Here is an 18,811-nt window from a genome sequence, read left to right as displayed (position 1 = left end):
TTAATCATTTCGTTTAAGATAATTTCTTTTTTAATCTATATCCTTCCAATTTAATTTTTATGTTACTGTGACCTCATAAAATCAACATAATTAATTTCTAACAAAACATTATAATCATTTAATATTATTAAATATTTTATCTCCATAAATTATTTAATAATATTTAAATTAGTACATTTGATTGAAAAACAAAATCCTTTTTAACAACCTCTCAAATGACACACAATGCAATATCATATCCCCGATACATATCATGGCCAAAGTACTTATCATAGAAAAATCAACGGTACTCATCATATATAGTATGCTTGGAAGGGATGAAAAATCAGCATTGACAAGATACATTTCATTACCCTCCTTTCTCTATACTTATTACAAGATTTTCATCTCTACAAAGCACACCTATATAGTTTCTCTTAATCATAAAACAAACAAACATATACATATAAATATATAATATACTATATGCTACCACAAGAAACTCTCAAATTGAGATTGATTTTGGGAATCTTCAAGCTCATTTGATGGAGTGTGTACATGTCTCCCTTCATATGTGGTTATCACCATCCTTGGATCTTCCCCTAACCGCTCCACACGTTTCTTTACACGACAATTCTCTTGAGTGCAACGGTAATAGCTTCTGCATATTAATTAATTAATCATACAATTAATTAACTTGCTAATTAATAATACTAGCTACCTTATAAACTCTTTATTTTATTTCTATGCATGTAAATGAGAAGAATTATTAAATTATTATACTTTAAAAACTTTCTGAAACCAGTAAATTATAAAGCTACCTAATTATGATGAAGAAAAAAAACAAATAATGAAGAAAAGATGGGTGTGAAGATTGGAGAGAGAACTATCAGTTGCAAGTTTAGAACACAATGAATACAAAGTGAAAGTTTTTTTTTTTAATTTTATTTTACTAAAATTATATTGTATTATTAATTTATTAAATTACTATTCATAACTATTTCAAATTATTATTAATAATAATCAAAATAAATGGAAAAGAGAGTTTTTTGAATTATTTTTTGTTGATAATATACCTTGGGTGTTGTGTGTTCTTTACAACTTTTTGTCCATACTTCCTCCACTTGTAACCATCATCCAAAACATCAACATCAGCACTCAGTGTCTTGAAGCAAAACCTAGGCTCTCTCACTTTCTTTCTTCCCTTCATTTTCTTCATCTTCATGCTAGAAGTAGAACAAACTCCCAAATGATAATTATCATGAACTACTCCACTTCTCTTATCATTATTATTATTATTATTATTATTATTGAAGTAATTATCACCTACTCCTCCTCCTAATATTGCCCTATATATTAAACAAAAAACATATATGATATAATATCTCTTTAGCAAGATAATAAAAGGTTAATACTAGTAATTAATTAATTAATTAATAAAAAATGTTTTTTTTCTCACCATGGATTTATAGTGGGTCTATGCAAGGATAGGAATTGAGTAGTTCCATCTTCAAAGCTTGGAGTGAGATACTCTTTTGATTTTTGAGGATTGGTTGTTGTTGTTGTGAGTAGGGTTTGTGATGTAGAATCTGATGATATTTCAGATGTAAGTGAAGAAGCTACGGAAGTGAAAGGTTTCAAAGATTGATGATTATTGCAACCCAAAGAAGGGAAAGTTAGGTTTGTTGGGAGTGGAATGAAACCCATTGGTGTGGGAATATGTTCCTCAAATAAATTGTTGATAACAATTTCAGACATCACTTCTTTTAATTTTTTTTCTATCCAATTGTCTCTCTATATATAAAGAAGTTGGTGAAGTTTCTGGTGCAAGAGGTTAGGTGCAACTTATATAGAGTTTCAAACCTTTATATATATGTATAATAGAAAGCATAACTTTTGCAAAATCAAATAAACTTTTTCACGTTCGTTTTTGAGAGTGTGAAAAATAGAATACAGAAAATTTAAAATTCACTAGAGTTGAATTGTGAATAAATAAAATCTCATAAAATATTTATTACTCCCTCTGTCCCAAAATAAGTGTCACATTTACTTTTTAGATTCATTGAATATTTAATGTATCTGGTCTCTATACAGACTAGATACATTACATATTCAATGAACCTAAAAAGTAAATGTGACACTTATTTTGGGACGGAGGGAGTAGTTTTTAACCGTTACTAATAAATAGAAATTTTTATTTATTTTATGAGAAAATGGGTGATGCACTGACAGTGTAAAATAGTTTTACATTGTCAATCAATCACAACCATGTATCTAATTAAAACACTCTTTTATTTTTTAAAATTTTTAATGACATGACAAATTAGTGGTTGTTTATTGGATGACAATGTAGAATAATTTTACACTGTCACTGCATATCCATTAAACCCCTTATTTTATTATGGTTAAATCCTGTCTAATCTATATAGAATCACTAAAAATTTATGCGACTTTAAGAACCTAAAAAAAATGGAGTAAAAGTTAATTAGTTAGTATTGTAAGAAAGCTGGCGGTTTGCTGCATGAGTGCATGTTATAGTGATGGTACTGTTTGTCTGAAAAGCATTGAAATTCCATCTCATAAATTTGTGACAGTAAAATTCCACTAACAATATTGTCAACAATACACGACAAAATGCCTCAAGAGGAGTAGTACATGTCTTGGCTGTGTTTTTTTGCTTTAACTTCAAAATCAAATTGTATGAAATCTAGGGCTGGACAAAATATATAAAACCAGTCCAATCCGTCCGGCCCAAGGTAACCGAAAGCCATCGGTCGGGTCAATAGCGGGTTATCGGGTCAACCGGGTTGAATGTTTGGTTTTAGATGGATAGTAGTGGGTCGGATCAGTTTATTAAATCCAACCCAGAAAAAACCAGAACCGACCGGCTCAAAAGACATGTATATTAGTTTGTACACTAGTCTGGCCCAATATTGAAACCCAGCCCAAACAAAACAAACCTTATCACTCAGGTTAGGGGTGATCGTATCCGAACCAATCCAAAAGCAAAACCGCAAATCGAACCAATCCAAACCGAAACCGCAAAAAACCGCGTTTGGTTTGGATGATTTTGGATGGTTTTTGGACTGAACCGCACGGTTTGGTTTGGTTTGCGGTTTTTATTTCACGAAACCGAACGGAATCGAACCAAACCGCATATTTAACTTAAGTTTTAAATTTTTATAATTAATTTATTATCTTTCCAAATTCAATTGCACACAGCTACATCTAACGTTTTGAATTATAATAATTAATTTATTAACTTAAGTTTTGGCATAATCCACTTAGTTTTTGTATTTTATATATATATATATATATATATATATATATATATATATATATATATATATATATATATATATAATTCTCTACTGTCTAATATATGTATTTCATTTATAATGTATTTTTAGTTCTATACTGTTCTTGTAATATAATTTCTTTTGTATGGTATAATATCATATATTATATTGACATTGAATTACTTTTCTTTTTCCTTTTATTTCAGTACATTTTTATTTTATAGTGTAAACCGCAGTCAACCGAACCGATCCTAACCGCATTGGTTTGGTTTGGTTTGGATGACTTTTTAAAAATCAACCGAACCAAACCGAACCGCATGCATTTTTATCTCGCGGTTAGGATGACTTTTATGCTCAAAACCGAACCAAACCGCACCGCGAACACCCCTAACTCAGGTTCTCACAAAATGAAACCCTAATTCACTTCATTTTCCTCTCTCTTTCTTGCGCCGTTTCATATGAAGAACCAAACCCTCACCTCACTCACCTTCTATTGTGTTTCGTAGCAGCAACCATCATCATCATCGTCTCTTCATCTCTTCGTAGCAACAACCATCATTGTTAATTACGTCATCGTTCTACCATCATAACATTTCATTCACCGTTCCTTCTCCTACTAAAGCTTAATGTTGTTTTTGATTGAGAAAATGGATGGTTGAAGAAAGATATAGGAAGAAACAAGAAGCTTCTTGTTGTTATTTTAGCTGTATCATTTATTTTTATTTTTTTCATTTTCTTATGTATGTTAATTTATAGAATACAGTTTTTGATGTACCTAATTATTTACTACTATTACCAGTAAGATACCCGTGCTTCCGCACGGGTAAATTTATTTAATATTGTACGAAATTAATTAGATACATATAAATTTTTAATAAATAATTTAATTACAAATGAAAAATATTATATAAATTTAATTATATTAAATAAATATATAAAAAAAGAATCTGGAAGATGAAGATAAAAAAATGAAATTTTAACATTTAAAAATAAAAATTAGATACTTTGTTGATAATGACCCGTGAAAAAAAAATTTATTTTATCCGATATAAAATATATTTAAATACAAATGTAAAATGAACAATAATCATATGAATTTAATTGTATTAAATAATCTTTAAAAAAATCGTGAAATGAAGAAAAGAAAATAAATTTAAAAATAAGAATATTATCTCTCTAATAAAAACAATGATTGATTAAATAAAATAAGTATTATGTTGATAGTGACCCGTGATATTACAATATTTTTAATTTTATTAAAATTAAAAAATAAATTTTTTTTTAGAGTTGATACATAAATAGAGAAAAAAAATTAAAATGAAAGTAAGAAAGTGTGGGAAGAAAATTTGAGAGAAATTTGAAATTTTAATTAAGAAAGAGAAAGTGTGCAATGATCGATTAAAATAAATTAAATATTGTATTGATAGTGACCCGTGAGATAAATAAATATTTAATTTTATTAAAGTTAAAAAAAATAAATTATTAATAATTTTTGTGATTAAATGAAAAAAAATAAAATGAAAGTAAGAAAGTGTGGGAAAATGAAATTTGAAAATTTAAGTAAGAGAGAGAATAAGTGTGTTGGGGAGAAAAAGTTGGTTATTGAAAAGTTAAAAAGTTGGACCAATGAGAGACTGACAATTGGCGCTTAGTTATTGAAAGGTTGAAAAAGTGATATGTGATTTTGTTAGTTACCGAATTACCCTTTTTTGTTTGTAAAGAAAATTTTAACTAAGGGCATAATAGTCAGATTGATCAATCTTTTATTAATTGTTTGTATAGTAGATTTGTATTTTCGTTTTTTTATTGTCAATTTTTTTATTCACAAATCAAGTGTAACAAATAATTTAAAATGGGTCTCCGATTAAACCGAATCGAAAAACCGTGAATCCATAAACCGACAAAACCGATAATCAAAATGGTCGAAATTGGACCTTCCTTTTAAACCCATGGTTTATGTCGGATTGAGTTTTTGAGACCGAATCCAACCCAATCCGACCGCTGTCCAGCCCTAATGAAATCCCATGCAATATCTATATTACTGTAGATAATAATTATAGTTCATGGCCCAAAGTGTAACTTGTTGAGTGCACAATAATAGAAATGATAATATAAATTAACATTATTGAGATGTGGTCTCAATTTTTTGGAGGCCCTGTGTAGGTTAGTTATGGTTCAACCATGAAAAATAATTAGAGGTCCTATACAACCCTATTTTAACTGTAAAAAAAATTGAGGTCATGTGCGATAGCCCGTTTTACATGCCTTTAAAGACGACCGTGATCATTATAAAATATCAGTGAAAACAGATTACAACTGATGAAACGTATTAAAATGAATAGTGCATAATATATTTTTTATACATATGCGATTAGGTAATAACTACAACTTAAGAATAAAGTTTGAATCTTAATGTTGGCATCCAACATTTTTCCAATTGAGCTAGAGTTTACAGATTAGTGCAGACAAAGATTGAGTTGTATCTTTCTTTATGGTTTTATCTTAGAATTTGGAGGAGAAGGGAAATGAATATTTAAAAAAAAAATTGAGTGGAAATAATATTTGGAGGAGAAGGAATTTATTTTTATTTAAAAATTAAAATCTCTCCCATGAAGAATTAAAAATTGTTTTGAATCACTTTTTATAAAATGATATTTTTATTATTTGACCTTTTATTATAATTTTTTGAATATCAAAATTTAAAAAAACCACTTAAATTTAAAGCTCTTTTAAAAAAAATTTATAAAAATTATTTTTTAGATAAATCTTTTTGAAAAAGCATATCATTTTTGGGTGATTTCCTACTTCTTGTTATTATTGAGTGTTTTTGGTGATTCTACGTTGGCGTGACAACGGGGCGGGTCGGAGACGGTTTTACCTCCCCCAAACCCAAACTCGAATTCCCAAACAATCTCCGTTTCCCGCCCCAAACTCAATCGGGGATGAGTAATTAAAATCCAAACCCGTCCCAAACAGGTTCGGGTTGGGTTCGGGTATCTCCGTCCCACCACCATCCATTTAATAAAATTGTTTTTTTAATAAAAATATTTATTTTTTCCAAAATCAAATTATATTATAAATAATAAAATAAAACAATCTCAAAAAATTTCATACATACATTTCAAATATTTTAAATAATAAATACAAATCATATTATTAAAACATTAGCCACATATTTAATAATATAAAGTATCAAATATAAATAATAATGTACATAATGAAATAAATGGGGTGGGTTCGGGGTGGGTAATAATATTCCCATTAACCGACCCGACCCCATATTTTATAATCGGGGAAAACTCAAACCGGAACCCAAACCCAATCAAAGTGGGTTTTCCTCATCAACTTCGGGGTGGGTTCGGTTGGGTACCCGCGGTACGTGTTTTGTTGCCATGTCTAATTGTACGTTTTCATTCCTTCTCTTTATTATGCTTTTGAATGATGTATTATTTGATCATTAAAAAATATTAATAACATTAAAAAAAATTCTATATATAAAAAATTAGTATTTTACTTATAAAAAATGAGTTAATTTTTAACGATTTTAATTTTTTATAAAAATATTTTTAAAAATAAAATAAATAGACTTACTGTAGATATGAATTCGTTTGCCTTTTTTAAAACATATTTTAAATAGTGTTTGTTTAAAGTGTTGTTGATTTTAAGAGATTTTTTTAAAATATTGTCAGAGTATTTTTAAAAAAAAAACAATTTTTATATAAACATTTTTCTTTTATTATTTTTTAAATTTTATTATTAAATTCTGTAAATGCTTTAAAATATATTTAATTTTTTAGATAATCTTTACCCAAGTGCTAGTAAAAAATTAGAATATCGATCTTTATAATTAAAAAAAAACTATCTTTCTTTTCAATATCATTTGATTATTTTCCCTCTACTTTTCTCACACACATTTGTTGAAGGAATATGATAGACAATGATGATGAATATTGGATACAATATCTATCACCACATTTCACCATTGGCGGTGAGAACTATCATTATGAATGGTGATTACTTATTTGACTTTTCACAATGAAAAAGCTTATTGCCTTTTTCATATATGTCTTTTACTCTTTAATCTTTTTAAACTCAACCTAACCCTACCTTTTTTTCTCAAATTCCAAACCAAACTTATAATATTGTTATCATCTCTTCAAATTAATTAAGTGTGACAATCATCATTAGCTTTATATTTTCTCATGCCTAAAAATATTTGTGGACCAATATCTAGAAACCGAAATCATATGTGGTTGATTTATCCACGCGTTTGATAACTTAGTCATTTATCTAGTTAACTAAACACTAGAATGATGATTTCATTTGTAGAAATCGATGAATGAAGTGAAAAGTAGCTACTGAGTAAGAATTCATAGAGAAGGATTCTGTGTATATGCCATGTATACGTGCTAACGTTAGAAATGGATCATGAGATAGTGTGAAATCATGAACAGCAAATTGCTTGTAATTATTAAACGACAAAGGACTTTTTTAAGCCAAAAAGTATACTAAATTAAAGGAGAAAACACCAGGGACATAAATGCAATCTCGGTAAAAGAAAAAGACAATACAACCAAATTATAAAACCAAGAATGAATGACTATTACAAATATTTAATAGTGGATCTTCACTATTTTTCGTAAAAAATAAATTATATGATAATAGAAATTTAATATAATAATATTTTATAAAGTTAATATTTATTTAAAATAATCAAATATATATAATATATATATATATATATATATATATATATATATATATATATATATATATATATATATATATAATTGAACGGAGAACGAAGAGTGCGCAACAGTTGACTTGATGCACGGTGGAAGAGGGATTGACCTGCAAAGTTAACACTCTAACACTTAAGTCAGTATGGAAGAAAGATGAGTGAATGGAGTTTAAATTTAAATTGTACATGTAAAATGGCGCGTTTCATCCTTATATAGTAGAGCGACATCCTTATATAGTAGAGCGGTTATAAGTGCTTGTTGATCTTTAGGTGTGTGATGTGGGTGAAGGTGGGAAAAACACAAGAATATGGTTAAATTGTGTTATCTTTTTCTTTCTTTCTTTCTGAAACTCTCATCAAATTCTGAACCAAATGTTAGAATCTGATACATAAGTGATACTTTGCAGCGAATAAGTTGTGATAAGAGTTTAAACTTTAGAGAGTAAGAGAAAGAGAGACACAAATGGTATATTCTAGTTCCTCCACAAATCAGGAGTAGTACAGTCCCCATACACTTCAAATGGATTTTTACTATAACCAAATGTGATTACAAATAATCAAACACACGAGCAAGAGACTTCCAATGCTCAAGCACACAAGCAAGAGACTTCTATATGCTCAAGCGCACAAGCAAAAGACTTCTTACAATCTAACTACTATATATGAGATTGTTTAAAAGTTACGCTTGATATACAATCAGATGTGTAAACAAGATACGTTGAAAAAGACTCTTAAGACTTCAGAATCTCTAAGAATGTACAAGTGTTAAGAAATTCAAAGTTGAACTTGTGCTTTTGGTTTGACAGATTAACGGCTCTTTTTTTGTCACTAGTTCGTTCAATCGACAACTTTTCTTCAAGTCTTCAGTTCCTTAAATAGAGAAACATAAGAGAGACTATGGAGAAGACTTCTTGCACAAGTGAGTATATGAGAAGCTTTCATCAGAGATATTGAGATGTTTTTTCAAATGGTTAATGTCTGGCAAAACCACTTTTGAAAAACCTTAGCTTCAAAAGGAATTATTCGTTACATCCCTGCTGTCTTTGATCTTGAATCTTCATGTGATCGAAAAAAAGACAATTTGCTCTCTAAGTCTGATAGTGACTTATCATAGTTTCTTGATCCTAGTGCTTTGACTGACATTTGACTCTGAGTCGTTAGAGTATGAATCTTTAGAGGTTGTCCTTCTTTAAAGTCTGGTCTTCAGAAGTTGACCTCTTTAGAGTCTGGTCTATAGAGTTTGTTGTTCACGTTCTCATCCTTCAGATTCAAATCTTTAAGCTTTTCTTCAAATGTTCAGCTTCAATGTCAAAACTTAACTTGTATCACAAATTTTTAGTCTATGGTCCTTCACACTTGAACATAAGTTAGTATACCCAATTATTCTTTAAATATTTTGTTATCATCAAAACCTTAGAAATACGGGACAAACCAAATTTATTCCAACAATCTCTCCCTTTTTTATGATGACAAACACAAGTATTTAAAAATAATGGTTGTTGATTTAATTAACAAGTTGACTACAGGGTCTAAGGTATCAGAATTTAAGCAAAAATTTGATTGTCATATTTAGAGCTTAAATACTTATTATCTTACTCTCATTTTTGTCATCAGCAAAAATATTAAAGAAGAAAGTAAGAACGGAGACTGAAGAAAAATAAACATGAACAAAAATGTTTGGGATTTTATCAAATCTGAATAAAACATGAATCAAAATCATATTCATTGCTCCTCTTTTGTCATGAATAAAACATATAAATCATTTGAAAAATGATTTTATCAAAAAATTTGGAAAATAGAAGTTTGGCTAGAATGGTTTCGAACAACTCTCAAATCTCGAGATGGTCCAATCTTGCTCTAAAAACTAAGCATTTGAGAGAATCAAAGCATTCAAGGCTAGGAAGAAGTGCTTGACCAAGAATACATCTCTCTCTTTTCTCCATAGGTTCACAACAACCAAAGTTGATTTTACTTTATCTCAAACCCTCTATAAAATCGAATTTTTGTTACTAGCAAACTCACATTCTTCTTTCTTCCAACTAGCTCTTCTCAAAACAAACAATATAGGCAAACCATCTCAGAGTTCTAAGAGAATTCCTTCAGGAAAGTCAGCAAGGCCATTGGGACCACTTCCTCTAAGAGGGGCTTCTCCAAGAAAGATGATAGGATCACTTCCAATGAAGGTGCAAGCACATATGTCGGAGCATCTATGGTAGGAAGGAATTCAGTGTCAAGGATGAAAAAACTCAAGAAGAAGAAGAAGAAGAAGAATTAAGCTAAAGAAATTGAATTTGACTTAGATGCTGATGAGGACTGGTGCTTTTCATCAGATTAGGTGATTGTAATAACAACCAAATCTGAAATTTGTAACCTTTTGTAGTTCATCTATTACCTTGAAAAACTGACACTATAAACAGACACTATATGAATACCAGGTCTAGAAGTTGTTTAGTAAAGAGTCAATCATACATTTGTACAACTTCTGACAGACTTTAGTGTTGTTTTCCTCTTTGCTCATATTGCATGTAGGATGCGTAAAAGTAGCCATGATCTTGTAATCTTCTTGCTTGAATTTTTTCAGAAGCTCCTTTGTGTACTTTGTTTGATGAACATAGACATCATCCTTGCACCGGTTGATTTGAATCCCAAGAAAGAACTTAAGATTTTCCATCATGCTCATTTCAAACTCAGCATGCATTAAGTCACAAAATTCCTAGCAAATAGTAGCATTAGTAAAACCAAAAATGATATCATCAACATAAACTTGGGCAATTAAGATTTCATTTTTCAATGTCTTTCTGAAAAGTGTAGTGTGAACCTAACCTTTTTGAAAACCATTTTCTAATAAGAAATTACTTAGCCTCTCATACCAAGATCTAGGAGCTTGTTTGAGTCCATAGAGTCATTTCTTAAGTTTAAAAACATACTTTGGGTGGGTTGAATCCACAAGCCCAGATGGTTGTTTGACATACACTTCTTCAGAGATAACACCATTAAAAAAAGCACTCTTAACATCCATTTGTTATAAAATAATATTATGATTAACAGAATAAGATAAGAGTAATCTGATTGCCTCTAACCATGCAACATGTGTGAATTTTTCAAAGAAATCAATGCCTTATTACGGACGGTAGCCTTGTGATACAAGTATAGCTTTATTCCTTACCACTTCACATTGCTCATTGAGTTTGTTTCTGAAGACCCATTATGTTCCAATAATATTCTTCTGATGTGGTTTGGTTACCAGATTCCATACTTCATTCCTTTGAAACTGGTTTAGCTCTTCTTGCATGGCTACAATTTATCCATCATCTGATAAAGCTTCATCAACAGAAGTTGATTAAATCATGGAAACGAGTCCCAACATTGAATGTCCTTCTATGAAAGCAGATCTTTTCTTCAGATAAAAGTCTTGATTCACTTGAAATTCTGGACTCAGACACGCGATGTTGTACAGGATGTCACGACATTACTATCTGAATGCTTTTAAACAAATGAACAGAAAGTAAACAGAATATCAACACAAGAAAGTTGTTAACCCAGTTCGGTGCAATCACACCTACATCTGGGGGCTACCAAGCCAGGGAGGAAGTCCACTATAAGTAATATTAATTCAAGGTAATACAGATCAAGATTACTCCTTTCACTTAATATCTACCCAATGCAACTTCAATCTAAAACTTCTTAGATCAGAGATCCTACTCACTCCCCCTTAATCACAGCAGTGATGACAAACGCTTTACTAATAACAGAAGAAGACACACTTCAAAGACACAACTTGATCTTGCTTAAAAGCTTTGATCAAGTACAATAGTGCTCTTGCTTAAAAGCTTCGAGTACTTCTTACAACTCAAATCAAAACACCTAGACCAAGACAATCATCATGATGATTGTTTGGCTTACAAGAAAGCTAGAACGCAAAACTTAAAAACAAGGAACTCTCAAAGCTTCTCAATACAAAACCCTAACGTGATCAGCAGCTTCTTCGTAGAATATATAGCCTTCAAAAAACACAGCTGCTGGGCCTTGGATCCAAATTAGTTTTAACCCTAATAAAACTAATTTCCATAAATCAAGGAACTAAAAATAATAACCATCAAAGACGTCCTTGAGTCAGATCATAATCCAACATTACCAAATAAAGCGCATAGGATCTTATCAGATCACATAACCATAAATAGTAATAGAAAAGAACGTAACAGCTGCGAATGTCATGACATCGGCCTTGACATCAGGTAAAGTCCTGCAAAAGAAAAAACTTCACAACAGTAGAAAGCATGTCATGACACCAGATTTGACAAGATAGAAACACAATGAGTTTTACCAAAAATTACAGCCAATCAACAACATCTACAAACTCCCCCTTTGGCAAATTTTTGGCTAAAACACTAATAGATGTAACCAAACAGATATCAGAGCATACACAACAGCCATCAACAGAAAAATAAATTCTGTAAGCAAACAACAGCATCTTGATTAATCACCAGAAAACCAGAAGGCATCTACTTAATCAACTGTTACAGAACCCACTTGTCATTGTCAGGGAGAACCAGGGAACACCCAAAATAAAGAAAAAAACAAAAAAAAACAACCATGTCCATCAGCCAACAAAAAAAACCAAAAGACCACCAAAACAACAAAACAACCACCATTACTCCCCCTTTTTAGCCACAAAAGGAGCCAAAACACAATCAGAATCAGAGCTAATCATCAGACCCATCATTGTCTTCATCACTAGAGCCACCAGGATTGTCATCACTTGAGCTACTAGTCTCTTCAGCAGCATCACTACTCCCACTTTCAGCACCCTCAGCTTCAGCTTCCTCAGCCTCTTCCTCAGCACCTTTGTCTTCATCCATATTGTCACCATCCCTCTCACCAGCAAGGTCATCATCTGTAGACTGCTCAAGACTTTGGATGAGCTTTTCAAGTTTCAGCTTCCTGTTGTCCAACTCTTGACAAGTCTCTTTCAGCTCAGCAATAAGAAGGGCTTTGTTCACAGACTTGCTGGGTTGTGATGTCCCATCAGATGTCATGTCATCAGACCTCTGAAGCAGCTTGTAGTGAAAAGACAAAGCACTCTCCCTCTTACATACATAATCTTTACTTTTCAGAATTCCAGGGTGTTGCTTGAGGATTATCCCACATATCAGAGATGGGAAGGCAATGGGAAGCTTGGTAGCAGAGGTACCAACATGCCTCATAGTTTGATCAAATATGTAAGTCCCATAGTCAAATTTTGTCTTGGTTCCCACAGCATATATGAATCTTCCTAGGCCAACAACAATGGTAGAAGTGTGATTGGTAGGCACCCAATTAGCAGCACCAATTTTGTGCAGCAATGCATACCTGACATTAAGAGAACTAGCAGACAGTTTGCTCTTTATGGGCCACTTCTTAACCTTACCACCAGTGATTACCTTGCACACCTCATTATCAGTCACTTCAAGCTCAGGTTGAGCCTCAGCATCTCTACCTAGATATAGGTTGATAACTGCAGGGGAAAAATCTATACACTTTCTTCTAACATACACCTTATGAAAATCATCAGTTCTTCCATCACCACAATCTTGAGACAAGTTCACAATAAATTCCTTCACAAGCATTTCATAACACTTTGAAAGATGAGTAACAGTTTTAATCAAACCTGCAGACTTGATGAGCTTCATGACCTCTTGACATTCCAGAGCATCATTAGCTAATTCTCTTTCTAGAGCCAGCCTTCTTTGATAAACAAACTTCCACTGGATAGCATTTGAAGCATAGTGCAAATAAATGTTGTCCAAAGGAACATCACGAACCTTTGTGGAGGATTTTGTGACAGCAATCTTCTTCTTTGATGGGATGTCAGGGACATCACTTAAGACATCGTCTTCAGGAACAGAAACACTTCTTTCCTTCCTCTTCTTCACTGCAGTCTTGCTCCCAGTGGTTGAAGGTTCAGCAGGAACCTTCTTGATCTTCTTTATAGTGACCTTCTTTTGAGGAGTAACTTGAGGAGTAACTTGAGGTTTGGAAAAATCTTGATCACAAACCTGTTTGCCCTTATGAGTCTTGACTCTATGAGAGATGCTAGAGATGAGCTCATCATCAGCAATGTCAATATAATCATCCAGATCATCCAGATTCACCACATCATGCACAGTAGGGCCTTCATTAAGGGTTTCTTTAGAAGGAGCAACAGGAACCTCTTCAGCTTTCTCAGGTTCAAGAATCTCAGCATCTTTAGTACCAGATGTTTCAACATTGATAGCTTCAGATGTCTCAACATCTTTGGCACCAGGGGTCTTCTCATCATTGTTGTCAACAGATGTCTCAACATCACCCTGATCTTTGCTAGCATCATCTTGACCATCTTGATCATCTTTGCTGTTCTCAGAGGCAGGAATTTGGGCTAGAGGAACAGATATTCCATCAACCTGGTGCCCTTCATTCAAGATTCTTGTGACAATACCTGCGATCGCATTGTGAACATAAGCAGAGCCCTCTCTACCTTGAGCAGAAAAGGTTTCTGGAACAGATCCACCAGTTGATTTTCTTGCATGCATCTTTCTTGGAGGATTACGAACAGGATCGGTAGCAGGAACAGAGTTCAATGGCACAACATTCAACACAACATCTTGATCACTCACCACATTGGGTGCCCTAGAACCTGATGCTGTTTCAGAGGAAGGAGAAGATTTCTTTGAGGGAGAACTCTGAGACATGGTGAGAGAAAATGGAAGGCTGGGTAAAGGTTTGTGAATGCAGAAACACAGAGAGATAGCGTGAGTGTGGAGGATAGGTTTTGGGGGAATGGAAACCGTTTGGGCAAATTGTAAAAGGGGGGGAAAATACACTTTAATGTGTAATGATATCAAATATTTGGAGAGAGAAATAATGTTGGCCCCACACCCAATTAATTGCTATAATCCTTCACAAAGACAAATGCCTAGTTTACTTCTTAGATTTTCAAATTGATTTGCATCCAAAGCTTTTGTGAAAATGTCAGCCAGTTGAAAGTTTGTAGCAACATGTTCCAAGGCAATTATTTTATCCTCAACAAGATCTCTAATGTAATGGTGTCTAATATCAATGTGCTTGGTCCTGCTATGCTGAATGGGATTCTTTGAAATGTTAATGGCACTTAAGTTGTCACAATATAATGTCATGACATCTTGTGTGACATTGTATTCTGTTAACATTTGTTTCATCCAAACAAGCTGAGAGCAACTACTTCCTGCTGCAATGTATTCTGCCTCTGCAGTGGACAAAGACACACAATTTTGTTTCTTGCTGAACCATGAAATAAGATTATTCCCCAAGAAGAAACATCCTCCTGAAGTACTTTTTCTGTCATCAGCACTTCCAGCCCAATCTGCATCACAATATCCAGTGAGAATAGGTTCACACCCATGAGAGTAGAGCATTCCATACTCACAAGTACCATTCACATATTTCAGGATCCTCTTGACTTGATTGATATGACTGATCTTTGGATCTGCTTGATACCTAGCACACACCCCAACAGCAAAAGCAATATCAGGTCTACTGGCTGTGAGATACAGCAGGCTTCCTATCATGCTTCTGTATAAACTTTGATCAACACTGGTTCCCTTTTCATCTTTGGACAATTTTAAGTGAGTAGGAGCTGGTGTTATTTTGTGAGAAGCATTTTCCATTCCAAACTTTTTAACAATGTTTTTAGCATACTTACTCTGAGAGAGAAAGATTGAGTCTTCCATCTGTTTAACTTGCAGCCCAAGAAAATAAGTTAATTCTCCAACTAGGCTCATTTCAAATTCTGATTGCATCTGATCAACAAAATGTCTAGTCATCTTGTCTGACATCCCACCAAACACAATATCATCCACATAGATTTGAGCAATCAGGATCTTCCCTCCTTCATCTTTAACAAAAAGAGTTTTATCTATCCCTCCTTTCCTGTATCCATTACTAGTAAGAAACTCAGTTAGTCTCTCATACCAAGCTCTAGGGGCTTGTTTCAGGCCATAAAGAGCTTTTCTTAGTTTGTACACATAGTCAGGATGGTTTGGATCAGCAAAACCTTTAGGTTGCTCCACATAAACTTCCTCATTCAAGTATCCATTCAAAAAGGCACTCTTCACATCCATCTGGTATAATTTGAATTTTAGAATACAAGCAACTCCTAGCTGTAATCTAATTGACTCAAGTCTAGCAACAGGAGCAAATGTTTCATCAAAGTCAATTCCTTCAACTTGAGTGTATCCTTGAGCAACTAGCCTTGCTTTGTTTCGGATAACAGTTCCTAGTTCATCTGACTTGTTCTTGTAAACCCATTTTGTTCCAATGACATTAGTACCTTTAGGTCTTGGTACCAGCTCCCATACTTCATTCCTTTCAAACTGACCTAATTCTTCCTGCATGGCATTAATCCATAACTCATCTGTTAATGCTTCCTTAACATTCTTAGGTTCGATTTTTGACACAAAACAAGAGTTTGAAGCTAGTTCTCTTGACCTTGTAGTAACTCCACTGTTGAGATCTCCTATAATAAGTTCACTAGGATGATCTTTTTGAACTCTTATAGATGGACTCTTGTTAGGAGGTTCAGTCTCAGACTCTGTGATAGTAGGACTGCAATCATCTTCTCTTGTAGATCCTTCAGCTGTGATATCCCAGAATGTTCCGACATCTTTTGTGACATCTGCTTGATTGTGGACATCATCAACCACAACATTTATGGACTCCATTATTACTCTGGTTCTTGAGTTGAACACTCTATAGGCTCTACTGTTTGTAGAGTAGCCCAGAAAGATCCCTTCATCACTCTTGGAATCCATCTTCCTTCTGTGATCTCTATCAGCAAGAATGTAACACTTACTACCAAACACATGGAAGTATTTGACAGTGGGTTTTCTTCCCTTCCAGATCTCATATAGAGTGGTAGAGGTTCCTTTTCTTAAGGTAACTCTATTATGGACATAACAAGCAGTATTCATGGCTTCAGCCCAGAAGTAAATAGGAAGATTCTTAGCATGGATCATAGCTCTGGCTGATTCTTGAATGGTTCTATTTTTTCTTTCAACAACCCCATTTTGCTGTGGAGTAATTGGTGATGAAAATTCATGATGTATTCCTTCAGAGGAGCAGAACTCAGCAAACTTTTGATTCTCAAATTCCTTTCCATGATCACTTCTAATTCTCACAACACCATTTTCTTTTTCTCTTTGAATTCTTTGACACAGGTCCTTGAAAACATCAAACACATCTGACTTTTCTCTGATGAAGTTTATCCAAGTGTATCTGGAGTAGTCATCCACAACCACATAAGCATATTTCTTTCCTCCAAGACTTTCCATTTGCATTGGTCCCATCAAGTCCATATGGAGCAGTTCAAGAACTCTGGAAGTGGTTAGATGTTTAACCTTTGGATGTGACATCCTGGTTTGTTTTCCTACCTGACATTCACCACATATTCTCCCTTCATCAATTTGTAGATTAGGAATTCCTCTCACAGCTTCCAGAGAAATAATCCTTTTCATACCTCTTAGATGAAGGTGGCCAAGTTTTTGGTGCCACAGCTTTGCTTCTTCTTCTTCTTTAGAACATACAATTGAGTAGCTGGATTCATGGGACACCCACAAGTAGCAGTTATCTTTAGATCTGACTCCCCTCATTACTACTACCTTTTCTTCATTAGTAACCACACACTCAGCTTTAGTGAAGTTGACTTGGTATCCTTGGTCACAGAGTTGGCTGATGCTTATGAGGTTAGCAGTCAGGCCTTTGACCAACAAAACACCTTCTAAATTAGGCACTCCTGAACAGTCTAGTTTTCCAACTCCTTTGATTTCTCCTTTAGCTCCATCACCAAAGGTTACATAGCTAGTAGAGTGATTCTTGATATCAACAAGCAGATTCTTGATTCCAGTCATGTGTCTGGAACATCCACTGTCAAAATACCAATCTTCTTTGGCTGAAACTCTAAGAGATGTATGGGCTATTAAAGCCATATTTTTAGGTTTCCATTGTTGCTTCTGGATGGGCATGATCTGCTTAGGTTTGTAGTAAGGAACTTGATCTGGGTATCCATATAGTCCGAAGCAAAAGGGCTTAATGTGTCCAAATCTTCCACAGTAGTGACATCTCCATCTTTGAAACTTTTTCTTCATTCCTCTTTTGTCTTGATGTTGAGTCACATGTTTTGACATTGGTTTCAACATCTCAGCTTCAGGTTTAGCTCTGCTATTTTCTTGGGAATGTTTCTTTGCACCAACAAATCCTATACCAGACATATCTCCTGAACTTTTTCCAATATGCAAAATCTCCTCCAACGTATCCGAGCCACTGTTCAACATTTTTACAGATTTTGACATTTGATCAAGCTTGGATTGTAACATGATAATTTCATTGTTTAGTTCAGATATAGTTGTACTAAGTCCTTTGTTATCAGCCTCCAACTGAACTATGTATTTGTAATACGGTGAACTGACTTTTTAATAATGTCGCGGTAAGCAAGAGTCGCCACCGACTTTTATTTTATCCAATTTAAAGAAAGGCTAAAAGAACAGGAAAGACCTTTTGAAAGATTTTGAGTTCGGGGGGTAAGTTATACAAAGGGAAGGTGTAAGGCACCCTTTGCATCCATGGTTATCCATGGGCTCTTAATTGCTTAGCTCACTTTGTTTGTTTGATTTGTTTGAAAAGCGGTGTGCGAATAGTAAAAGGTTTCGTTAAGGACTTTAGCTTATAAATAAGCGTAGCCTTGTTTGAAATTATTTTGAAATAGGAGGTGTGAAAAGTAAACTTTGAAGAAGAACTTTAGCTT

General features: G+C 33.3%; 2 protein-coding genes across 2 annotated transcripts; both read right to left on the bottom strand.

The window, feature by feature from the left end:
- Positions 1-272: 272 nt before the first annotated feature.
- Positions 273-1,807, bottom strand: LOC131624102 (probable WRKY transcription factor 13). Its single transcript, XM_058895091.1, has 3 exons — positions 1,439-1,807; positions 1,056-1,328; positions 273-640 (listed from the first exon to the last, which is right to left on the bottom strand). The coding sequence occupies exons 1-3, from the start codon at positions 1,735-1,737 to the stop codon at positions 469-471; spliced, it is 744 nt and encodes a 247-aa protein (XP_058751074.1). The 5' UTR covers positions 1,738-1,807; the 3' UTR covers positions 273-468.
- A 10,915-nt stretch (positions 1,808-12,722) lies between these two features.
- Positions 12,723-14,726, bottom strand: LOC131624093 (uncharacterized). Its single transcript, XM_058895081.1, has 2 exons — positions 14,585-14,726; positions 12,723-14,473 (listed from the first exon to the last, which is right to left on the bottom strand). Exons 1-2 carry the CDS (start codon positions 14,724-14,726, stop codon positions 12,723-12,725), a joined length of 1,893 nt encoding a protein of 630 aa, XP_058751064.1.
- Between the last annotated feature and the right edge of the window lie 4,085 nt (positions 14,727-18,811).

The sequence above is a fragment of the Vicia villosa genome, unplaced genomic scaffold (genome assembly GCF_029867415.1).
Source record: "Vicia villosa cultivar HV-30 ecotype Madison, WI unplaced genomic scaffold, Vvil1.0 ctg.000102F_1_1_1, whole genome shotgun sequence".
NCBI lineage: Eukaryota > Viridiplantae > Streptophyta > Magnoliopsida > Fabales > Fabaceae > Vicia > Vicia villosa.
This window is presented reverse-complemented; position numbering and strand designations above follow the sequence as displayed.